Consider the following 12,053-nt stretch of genomic DNA (forward strand, 5'->3'; position numbering starts at 1 on the left):
CCCGCCCCGGAAGTGACCCACATGGCGCGGAAGACCACTTCTGTCTCACTCCCCTCAGCAATGCGCTTCATCACTCTGCCTGTTCTGCTCCCCACTCTGTCTCTGGTGTATCCTCTCACGGCTCCTGCACCTCTGGCCTGTACCCCAGTTCTGTATGCATAAATAAATAAATCTTTTGAGAATTAGAAAAAAAAATGAACGAGGACAGGAAAGGCACAGGAAGACCAATAGGGAGGCTATTACAGAAGCAGCATTGAGAAGTAGAGTCTAAATAAGGCAGATGCTGGGAAAAACAAACATTCTGGAGAAGTATAATGCACACAGACTGGCAGCTGACAGCAAGAGGATGAACAGAACAAGGTGTCTGATAGAGGACAGACAGCTCCAGTTGGACCTAATATCTCTAAGTCTGGAGAAGAGCTTGGTGCCATTAGTTGAAATAAATGACCTTGGAGAAATATGCTGAGGAGATGTGTGATACAGGTGGGAAAATTTAAATGGAATAAGAATACCCATTTCTGTAAGAACACAAAAATCAAGGAAAATCCACTGTCCTAGCCACTATCTCTATGGTCAAAAACTTTTTTTTTTTTTAAATGAGAGATCTTTTAAAATTTTTATTTATTTTAAACTATTTACTTATTTATACATATAGAACCGGGGTACAGGCTAGAGGTGCAGGGGTGGTGACCAAAGACGGAGTGGGGAGCAGAAAAGGCAGATTGATGAAGTACAGTGCTGAGGGAGCAGCGGGGGGTCAGGAGAGGTCTGCCGCACCATTGTGGTTCACCTGGGGGCTGGGGATTGAACTCACACTTAGGCGGCTGTGGCTAGCCTGCAGTGCTGCTTCCTAATCCGTTGCGCCACCAGGGAGGGCCAGATCTTTTTATTTTTACTGTACAAATACACGACTCAAGTGAATTACCCAATTTACTCATTCAAACACTTTGGGAATAAGGACCTGAAAAACATTCAGCTGAGATCTGAAGATCTATGCAGAGAGGCCTCCCTCTAGTGGTCACAAGCAACCAGGATAGAAAATCACTGCTCCCAACTTGATGTTTGGCTTATAAAAATCTCTAACGTGGCTCCTTATTCTGGCCACTTAATTTTATTCCTAGATCTGCCATCACACTTTATAATACCATCAGAATGCTCTAGCAGCATCTTTGAGGAACATGAAATGAAAGCTACTAGAGTTGTTACATCCATTGCCATGAACCACTGTAATTTCAGGATTTGGTTTAATAATAATGATAGAACTTGGGACCCCCCCAAAAAAAACTATATTGGATGAATAATAAAGTTACTTCAACACTTCAGTTTTCTGTCATCTCCAAAAGAAGCCCAAGGGAAGGCATGTTTTTAACAGTTACTTCATGTTTACCTTATCAACTAATCTTTGCTAGTGACAAAGTCGATCAGTAATTGCCACAGTCTTTTTTTTTTTATAAATCTTTTTTTTTATTTAAGATTTATTTATTTATTCATATAGAGCTGGGGTACAGGCCAGAGAATGCAGAGGGTGAGAGGATTCACCAGAGACAGAGAGTGGAGCAGAACAGGCAGATCGACGAAATACACTGCTGAGGGGAGCAGCGGACAGGCCAGGAGAGGTTTGCCACGCCATGTGGATCACCTCTGGGGCAGGTGGGAATCGAACTCATGTGGAAGTGGCTTAAGCTTCTTAGTGCAGTGCTTTAACCCACTGCACCACCAGAGAGGGCCCGCCACAGTCTTTTTAAGGTGCTTTTTGTTGCCCCTAAAAGGGCCTACTATTTAATGAATGACTCTAAATTAGGAGGACTCTTACAGTTCTGGAAAATGAACCCCACACATGGCCTTCTTCAGTAAGGGACAAGTCATTAATTGGTGATATCTGCCAAATACACATTTCTCCATTGGAGTAAAGTTTGGAAAATGTCCCTTACCGTTCCACATATGTCTCGTCCAGATTGTTGAAGCCTATTGCTGGACTTCGGAGTCGATTTTGCACAGACACGAGATCATTGCTTTCCAGGGCCTGGTTTAGTAAGGCAACGGCAGATAACATCTCCACGGCAATCGTGAGCTCCTCGTGAGCCAGGTAGTTCTGTTGGGAAGTGTATAGCAATAAGTTCCCCAAACCACATACCTCCTGTATGTGATGGGCTCAGGGGTCACAATACAAAAAATTTAAAGTCAAATTTTTTGAGAATCTAGGAGAAGGAGGGTTAAATAGCTATTTATTTTCTTTGGTTTTAAAGAACAGGTAAAAAGCTCCTAGGTTTTCCTTAGCTGGTCATGTGGGAACAGAGCTAATTATACTATTAACTTTGATTCATAAGCATCTTCATTGTTATAGCTGACTCCTATGTCCGGATATAATGGCTCTTTACAGTCTCACCCTTCTCAAATAATTAAGCCAAGTATTAGGCAATGTTGCAGCTTCCAACAGTGTGTGGATAAGACTTTTCCATGGCTAATGATTTTCAGTTTGAATTAAAGGAAAGGGGGAGAATTTCACCTAAAAGTTACAGTGCTAGAAAACATCTTTAAACCGAGAATATTGATTCTGATTCCGAAAGCATTCACCTAAGTCATATTTGTTTTATAACTCAGTAGAGAGTTTGAAATGTACTATAAGGCCTAGATATTTACAGAAATGTGCATTAAATCTTTTGGTAAAGTAAGGATCTCCAGACTTACTTGATTTATAAATCTGGATTTGGCTTTTAAAAAAAAAAAAAACACATCTTAGGCTTCAGATTACTTTCCTTTAAATGCTCTCTTTCATTTAACCATTTTACATTGAACTGATCCAATTCAAAAAAGGATATTTCTTTAATTATACTGAAGGAACATAAAGGGAGCATGAAAACTAATTCCAAAAAAATACCCAAAACTGATATATATCTTTCCATTAGGACATATTTATTTAATTTATATACCATAATATTCACAGCTAAAATGTATCATTATAGCGTTTTTGGATCACTGTAGAAATCTTACAGCCAACAGATTGCATAGTAACAAAGAATAATTTTACTTTCCAAAGCTAATGGGGGTTTCTGATAGAGAGCAAGTGATTTTTTCCTAAATATATTCCATTAACTCCAAGTTTAACATATAAGAAAGGTATTATATTGTAAAGAGAAGAATGGAATAATTTGAAATTCATCTCCTCTAGGCCTTTGGGGAGAGTACTGTACAAGAGGAAATAGTCTTGGGTTTCAAAGCTAGAGAAGTAGGAAGATATTCATGAGAAAAGCTAGTACAGTCTAAGAAAATAATCTTTTTTGTTGTTGTTAACCAAAACCAGTATATTTATATTTATCAAATTTACAAAGTCTTGAGAAACAAGACTAAGATAATAAATCCTAACACCTGGCCCTTTAGTGCATATCCTTTCATTTTTAATTCATGCACATATTTACAGAATTTTTTTTTTTTTAAACACAGACTCCCCCATCCTTATTCCCCAAAAGCAAGATAATGCTCTACTCTACATCTCAAACTCAATTTTCCCACTCTTAGTGTGCACATATTTTCTGATATTTACTCTTTACACTGTCATTTTGCTGGTGACATATTATTTTGGACATGTGGAATTACCATGAACTAAGCAATCTGTTGTTAAACATGTGGTTTGTTTCCTGTTTCTCAATATTGTAGACAATTCTTTGAATCATCCTTGAGGCCAAAACTTCTGGACTCACATTTGTTAGCTTGTGTCCTAAAAGCATGAGTAAGATCGCGCTCCAGAAAGGTCTCATCATTTGCACGTCCATTAGCTCTGTGGGAGAAGCTTGCTGCCCCAAATTCTTACCCCCACAAGGTTAAATTTTTCAACTCTTTACCAACCTGACCTCTACAAATAACTGTATTTCATTTTAATTTACATGTATTTATTTATTTTTGGTCATTTTTGTATTCCTTTTTTTGTGATATGCCTGCTCACATTTTTGGCCTTTTCCTGTCTCCCCCCCCCCTTTTTTTTATTGGTGGACCAGTACAGCTTCTGATTTTTTTTTAAGATTTATTTTATTTGTGCATACAGAACTGGGGTACAGGCCAGATGCAGGGGTGGTGAGAGGATTCACCAGAGACAGAGCGGGGAACAGAACAGGCATATTGATAACGTATACTACTGAGGGGAGCAGCAGGCGGGTCAGGAGAGGTCTGCCACCCCATGTGGTCACCTCCGGGGCAGGCGGGGATTGAACTCATGCGGAAGTGGCTTTAGCTTCTTAGTGCTGTGCTTTAACCCACTGTGCCACTAGGGAGGGCCTGCTTTTGATTTTTAAGATCTAATGCCTAAGGAATTAAGATTCCTCCGACTGTTAATTTTTAAATATTTTTCTGCTTAATATTTAAATGGACATTTTCTGATATGTGTAGAGAAGCCTTGTTTTCTATACCAAATAGTAAAATAAGGATTTCATTCCTTCCTGAAGCTTTCTGAAACACTAGCTCCCTCGTCTATTACATTCTTGGCTCTGTGTCCAGTATTTTTCTTTCTGTTCCATTGTTTGGCTTAATCCTGCACTAGTATAAGTCTCCTAATTACTGTAACTTAGTTACCATACTGCAATTTAATCACCTTATATGAATATTACTGCTTAATGCAATTAGTATATTGAGGAGCATCAATTTACAAAAGTCAAAGCCACAATGATGTTTTTAGTTGTAGATTTCTAGAAATGCAGATTCAGAGCTTATTTTTCCATAGCAAAAACATTACCTATTTTAAACCTATTGTAGCATACTTAAAAAATTACCCAAAGTTCTTGAAAAAAAAATCACAGAGAATAAGAATAACCTGTTTATAACATACATTTGTGTAAAGTCCTATCAGCATCTCTTTAACTAGGCTCTTAGATTCTTTATGTAGGTGAGAAGCAGAAGTTAAAAGAAGATGGTGGCCACAGAACTGGCATGGTGATTTCACAGAGACCAGAGATCAGTACAAGTTAAAGATGCCACACCCCTTCATCCGTCTTGGACAGGCTTGCTCATTTGTTGGACTCAGTATTAGCATCTCTGACTTACCATGGCGTTCTGTTTCTGAAGGTTGGCAAGTTCATGGTGATACATGGTGGCAGCAAAGGGATACACCACCGGCAGCTGAGCCTCGGGTTTGCTCAGCGCAAGCAGTGTGCCCTCGGGGTCCCCTTCCTGAAGGACAGCGTTGATGTGGTCCACCGCAGCCAGCCCTGGGGTGGGGGGTTCACATTCTGTCAGTCTGTCTGTTTTCCAAACACTGCTTCCTGACCCAACCAGCCCATCTCGCCAAGAATTAGAATGCAGGTAGTCACTTCCCATTAATTCTGAAAAGTTGCACTGCAGGGTAGACAAAGGCTTGGACATATGAAAGCTCAGTAATTAAAAGTCAGCCCAACTCTTGGACTTGGTCCCTAAAAGAACCTCACGGTGAGGTAAATCATTCCAGGCTGGCCTCACTTCCCTACGAAATCCTTCTTTACAGGACCAGCCTGGTCCCACCTCTTCCAAATACCCTACACATTGCTATGGTCTCTGAGGACTTCACATGCCATGGGAGTCCCCACGGCATTTAACTCTGAGCCACACTGATCTGTAGGCATCACTCTTTAAATGCTCATGTGCTCGGGTTGCCTCCCCAAGGGGGAGCAGCCAATTGTGTCTGCTGCTGCAGCACCCTCCCCCCCCCCACCCCGAATCAGCACTGGAGACCCACAGGGGTGGACACACTGCTGCTGGATGGTGATGCTGAAGTTGCTTCTATTCTATGAAATGAAATGTTATGCTTCAGGAAAAATAACTTCATATATGTGAAAAAATACATTGTAGTCAAAATTCCTATGACTCGTCTAGGCTAATATTATTTAAAGACAACAACAAAACCCTGACTACAGGAATGCCTTTGTTTACAAAGTGCATTCAAACCATTATTTTATCCAGCCTCTGAGTCTGTGACCTCTCCACCAGTAGCAATGGTGCCATTATAAAGCCCTGGATTTTAGTGACCAAATTAAGGGTGCTGGGACAGTGGATATTTAAAGGAAGAAATGGAATTGCTAACCAAATGGAAGAATGACTGATGAACTCTGCCACCAGGCAATAACAAATGAGGTAGAATCAGCAGGGTTTTGCCCTGAAAAGGCAGCTTCTGGAGAGCAGAAATAATGGAGACCTATAGTTTTCTAGAGCTTTTCAAGAGATACTCTGTTCTAACACATGACTAGATTTCAGCTAAGATTATTCTAGGGCTGACTATCTTCTATACTTATTTTTTTTTAAAGATTTATTTATTTGTGCATACAGAACTGGGGTACAGGCCAGAGATGTGGAGGGTGAGAGGATTCACCAGGGACAGAGCGGGGAGCAGAACAGGCAGACCAACGAAGCACACTGCTGTGGGAAGCAGCGGGTGGGTCAGGAGAGGTTTGCCACACCATGTGGTCACCTCCGGGGCAGGCGGGAATCAAACTCATGTGGAAGCGGCGTTAGATTCTCAGTGCTGTGCTTTAACCCGCTGCACCACCAGGGAGGGCCCTTCTATACTTATTTACAGGGAGCTACCTTCAATAACTTTTCCACTAAGAGACGTCATACAATACAAGGAATACTTACTGTCAATGCAATCTTTCGTATCACACCCCCAGAAAACTTACACCTCTTCTACAGTACCCTAAGAACCCAAACACCTTTTTCTATTCTTAGAATTAATATGACAAATGGAAGAATTCCAGAAAGGAAGGTAGGTGGTTGTGTATGGTGTTTGCTATTCTTTTAAAGTTCCAAGGTCTTTTAGGTGTGTCTGATTATTTTGGATAGGATTTTCTTTCACCTTGAAAACTCTATTAAATTAGTCTGTATAGCAACATGGTAAATGTTATCAGAAAACTGTATCATTAAAACCACTCTTAATGATCCACTGAAAGAAAAAATAAAGTAAGGTCAGCTATTCTTGACACTAACATTTAACAAAATTTCCAGTTCTGATTTTTATAGGTATATCATATATTGAATGGAACACAGGTGTCAAACCCCATTAAAGTTAAATGACTGAAATTCCAACAAAGCAGAAGACTCTGACAACAGACCCACTGTCATTACTATTTAGGCTGTCTTTTATGTCATTACTCAGACTGCTATGAATGTGTAGCTTAACATTTTACTGTAACAACCTATATGGTCAGGGAAAAGCTTATCCAGTAGCTATACTTATATAGTCTAAGTATACAACTGTCTCATATATCATTAACAAGCAGGCTTTAGAGGTGTTTTTTTTTTTTCAAGACCAGTTCTAGTTCTACTAGATTATAAATTTTCAAGTGGGGAGAGATAAGCTTCAGAATAATCATGGAATCCATATTTACAGCCATCCAACATTGCACCTTCACAATTTCAGCTAGCTATGAATTAGTACAAATCACCTCATCCATTTCATTTTAAAATGGGGGAAAATTACAATTTGTCATCAAATTTGGGACAGGAAAATTAGGTCACTGAGTATAATACTCAAATACTTATATAAAGCATTTATTTAACATGAAAAAGAAATCTGTGGTTATAAACATTTCAAAACTAAAGGTTTTCTTTGAGGTGTAATGAAATTCTTAGTTTTCAAATAAAACAGAAAATTTAGATTGTGCTTCATGTATCATGAACAACATGCTAAAATTTAGTAAGAACAAAAGAACAAGAACACACTAACTAAAATGTTAAGGTGTTCTCTTGAAGGAAAAGTTACCCAAGAGTTCTTGGCAGTGTGTGTGTGTGTGTGTGTGTGTGTGTGTGTGTGTGTGTACTGATCTAGAGGAATGAGTATCAGATAGAATTCCTTACTGCCTCAAATAAAAGTAAACTTTAGTAGATAAGGGGAAAAATAGACTAAGGGGATTAATCTATCTACACTTACATATGCTGTTCTAATTACCCAAGTTTCTATCCTTTATAGACACACACTGAACTGGTATCAAGAGGAAATGAATGGTGCAAACTCCATGGAGATTCGGGCACATGAATTCAAACCTGCAACCCTGTCAATCTATTGGCCTTTTCAGTCTCATCCATGTCCACTAGAGCTACACAAGCCTTAAAAGATCAATTCCTGCAAAACTACAGGCTAATGACCAGGCATTAATAAAGAGCAAAGCTGTCCATGTAGTTTTTCACAGTACCAAGAACACATCATTGCATGACCATGAATAAGGAACAGTCTTAAAGTTATATTCTTTTACTAAATAATTTCAATACTAGCCCAGTAAGGCACAGGCTTAAAGAATGTGTCATGACTTTGATGAATAGGAACATACTCTGAGATATTCGGAACTGACTAGAGGCAAGATCACCAAAAAGCTCCTTGCAGTCAGATGATGCACCATAAGGAAGAACACTGACACACAGTGGATGTTTTCATCACAGCTGACACGTTGAGAATTTGTCAAGGATCCTAACCAGAAGAATGTGTATCTTACGGAGACGCCCTTTCCTTCATCTGACCCACTACTTACTGTTAACTGCACTGATATTTTCTTGGATCTCTGTTTGTGTCAGCAGTTCTTCATAGGCATCTCTTTCTTCTTCTGAAATACAGTTATTCTGTAAAACAAAGTTTTCAACAATTCCTTTTAAGTAAAATGTTTCCAAGCCTCAATATTCAAAAACAGAAGAGTGAAAAAACACCAAGCATCACTTTGAATTCATGGTAGCATTCATCAGGGCATAGGGTGACAGGCACTCACAGGGTGGCAAAGAGGAAGAGACCCTGGGACTCTCTGAAAAGGCCTATTGTGTACCGCTGAGAGGATTAGGCTGAATGCTTGATTGATAGGGCCATATTTTTTGCAGATCAAAAACAGTTCAATACTTAGTTATTTGACTCTATCTAGTAAAATCAAAAAAGGAGCATACATATCAGAACCAAACAGACTATATAGAAGTTAATACCCAACGGGGAAGAAAATTTTAAAATGATAATAAGTTTAAGACAATAATGGAAGAGGGGTGGAAGAAGAATGTTACAGGTCGGGTGGGAGGCACAGGCTCCAGCAGAGTGATCCTCTCACAAAGGTGGGAATGTGGTCATGTTGGGTGACAGCATGGAGCGTGTCTGGGGTCAGGTAAAAAGAAGGGGAGGTCAGAAGGATGCCCTTCACTCAGTAGGTAGTAGGAATCCAGGAGGGTCCCCTAGTGGGATGGCTCCCAATCTGTCGTTAGAGACTGATTCTGTAACCTCAGTTTGGAGCCGGGCTGGCTTGGAGAACAACAGGAAGCAGGGAGCCCCATGAGAGAGGTGCTGTGAGCATCCTGAGACATGAGTAGGGACAGCAGTGATGCTGGAAGCCTGGTAACAAGAGGCGTGGATGGCACATGGGGGAAGGTGGGGATTCTTCTTCTTCTTCTTCTTTTTTTTTTTTTAAGATTTATTTATGCATACAGAACTGGGGTACAAGCCAGAGGTGCAGGGGTGGTGAGAGGCTTCACCAGAGACAGAGTAGGGAGCAGAATAGGCAGATAGATGAAGTACACTGCTGAGGGGAGCAGCGGGCGGGTCAGGAGAGGTCTGCCATGCCATGTGGTCTCCTCTGGGGCAGGCGGGAATCGAACTCATGCTGAAGTGGCTTTAGCTTCTCAGTGCTGTGCTTTAACCTGCTGCACCACCAGGGAGGGCCGAATTATTCTAAGGGAACTCAGCAAGGGGCACACAGGTGAGAAAGGCAGGTGGAGGTGGTAACTTTCTGACAAGGAGAAGAGTGAGGCCCTGGGCCATAGAGGATACTCATTAGAGGGTAGGGGAGGCATGAGGGTGTCGAGCTGACCACTGATTTCTTCAACAAGTAGATGAATTCAAATGAGGAAGAACAGATAGGAGAGAGTCAACATCAGATCTTGCTGTGTCCCAAATTTAGAGGGAAGACAAAGGAGAGATGTTAAGAGAGGCAGAGGAGACCCACAGCTGGAAAAGGGGTGCACAAGCCAGGGGAGCAGAGGCCCTAGGAGGGTGTGCTGGATGTGGGGGGTAGCCACAGGTAAGACAAAGTGGCCACTTTTGGAAATGGAGTTGAAACCAGTAATGGCAAGAGCTTAAGTAGCAAAAGGTCTGAGTGTAGACAGAGTTTTCAGTAACTAAGCAGACAGGAAGGCAGGAAGTGTGAGGTCAGTGTCAGGAGCACACTGCCTTGCCGAAGAGGGGAACCTGTTTGGAAAATACGAGGGTGGATCCAAACATCCCCTCTGAACTTCAACACACTGAATTACCGACTTCTTATAAGAAATCTGAATAAAAAACTGCTGGTGATGCCTAATTAGAGATGATCCTTTGCAGCTATTTCCATACTAGCAATATTTACAACATGAGCTTCATCACCATCTCTATTATTGTTTTCATTAATCAGAATCTAATAAAGTACCTTCAGTTTTGCATGTTCCTCTTTTCTCTTTTTGGCTTCCCAGAGCTCTTTCTGATACTCCTGTGCAAGATGGTCATCTACAGATTTTAAAACAGCATTTGGGTTTCTTAGTGTTATAATGGTCTGCTCTGCGATTCCCTTTTCAACAGCTTCATTAATGGCTATAACTGCAGCATGCACTGAAAAGAGAAAAAGGAATCATTTTATCAGCAAAAGCCAACATGGACAGCATGGACAGTTGCATCAACACTGCAGTTTTAGTTTCTTGTTCGGCTGCTAGCAAGCATGCCGAAGAGACCTCAGATACAGCACAGAGCATCCTGACAACCACCCACCTGGTCTAGGTTCCGTCTCAGCACCTGGTAAACCCCCTACTCACATATTCAGCTTACAGTGAATGGTAAAAATACACCAAGCATAGTGTCAACCTCTGGGGATTCAAAGGGTGGAATGGATACTTTGAAAACACAGTGTTTTTCCCAAGATACAGTTGTAATTTAAAGGAGAGACTCAGCCTTACACCTTAAAATTGAAGGACATTAAGAAATAGAGAAGTATTTTGGAGAAGGAGAATATTTGTGGTACCTCTGAATTCACATTGCACAAGTGGATGTCTAAAGTCTAAACCCAATTACTTGGATAGGTTCCGAAGCTCAAATTAACCATCTCTAACACATATCATAAAAACTTACAGCGTTCAAAAGTGAATTCTAAACATTCCTTTCTCATAACTAAAATCAGTAAATAAGGTATTAGTATGTCTCATGTCAGTGCCAAGTTCAGATTTTAAACAGGCTTACAGGCAGCTTCATCCACGGACAATTCATTAGCCAGAATACCACCGATTTTGCTGAAAGATGGCATCTGTATTCCATATTTCTCCAGTTCCTTTCTCATGTTACTGATTTCCTCCTCTGAAAAAGAACAACAAAAATTAAAGCAAGGCACAGAGACAAAGGCAAAGCTAGCATATTCATAGCGAGAAATGTCCTCATCAAGGAGCTAATTTTGAAATTAGAAATTAGAAGAAACTGGCCTCAGTTTCCCATTTTATAAACATGTAGGAGACCTGGTCAAATACAGAGACAGGGAGCTTTCTCTTCTGATCAATATAGAAGAAAAAAAGGCATCAATAGCAACACTTTTTTTGAAAAAGTATTGGTACATTTTCTTAGTAGCTACATTTTAAAAATTATAAAGAGTAGTACCTGTGAAATCTACTTTGCCCAACAAATCCTGGATCTGGGGTGCAATTCCAAGCTTGAAAAGATATAAACTGAAAGAAACATAAAGTTATCAACAACTTTATTATAAAAACTGTTAAGAATAAGACATTTCATAAATCTTAAGGGCTTTTGCAATTGATAAAGACCTACGAGATTATATCCTCTAATCCATTCATTTTACAAACAAGGAGCCTGTGTCCCAGGTAATAGTCTCTGGTGGGACCAGCGCAGAGATCTCAGTCTAAGTCCACAGACCACTCTCCTGTGATAGACAGCATTTCTAGCTGGTCAACTGCTAGCTACTTGTAGGGAGAATGAGAGATGATTGCAAAACAGCAGTTAACAAGTATAATAAATATTTCTCTGGATATTCCTTACATGGCACTTATTTTGTTGAAAATACAGCTCAACTTATATTTTGCTTTTCAATATTCCTTCAAGTACCTTA

At 40.2% G+C, this 12,053-nt stretch overlaps 1 protein-coding gene across 1 annotated transcript in view; it reads right to left on the reverse strand.

Annotated features, from left to right (window-relative positions):
* IQGAP2 (IQ motif containing GTPase activating protein 2) overlaps positions 1–12,053 on the reverse strand; it is a 249,428-nt gene that overhangs the window by 90,691 nt on the left and 146,684 nt on the right. The window contains exons 6-11 of the mRNA XM_012721764.1: positions 11,588–11,655; positions 11,180–11,293; positions 10,380–10,558; positions 8,481–8,568; positions 5,032–5,195; positions 1,932–2,092 (exon numbers count right to left, since the gene is read on the reverse strand). Coding sequence (XP_012577218.1) covers positions 1,932–2,092; positions 5,032–5,195; positions 8,481–8,568; positions 10,380–10,558; positions 11,180–11,293; positions 11,588–11,655 — 774 coding nt within the window. The remainder of the gene's footprint in view (positions 1–1,931; positions 2,093–5,031; positions 5,196–8,480; positions 8,569–10,379; positions 10,559–11,179; positions 11,294–11,587; positions 11,656–12,053) is intronic.

This window comes from Condylura cristata, unplaced genomic scaffold (assembly GCF_000260355.1).
Source record: "Condylura cristata isolate star-nosed mole 26May11 unplaced genomic scaffold, ConCri1.0 scaffold00007, whole genome shotgun sequence".
Classification (NCBI taxonomy): domain Eukaryota; kingdom Metazoa; phylum Chordata; class Mammalia; order Eulipotyphla; family Talpidae; genus Condylura; species Condylura cristata.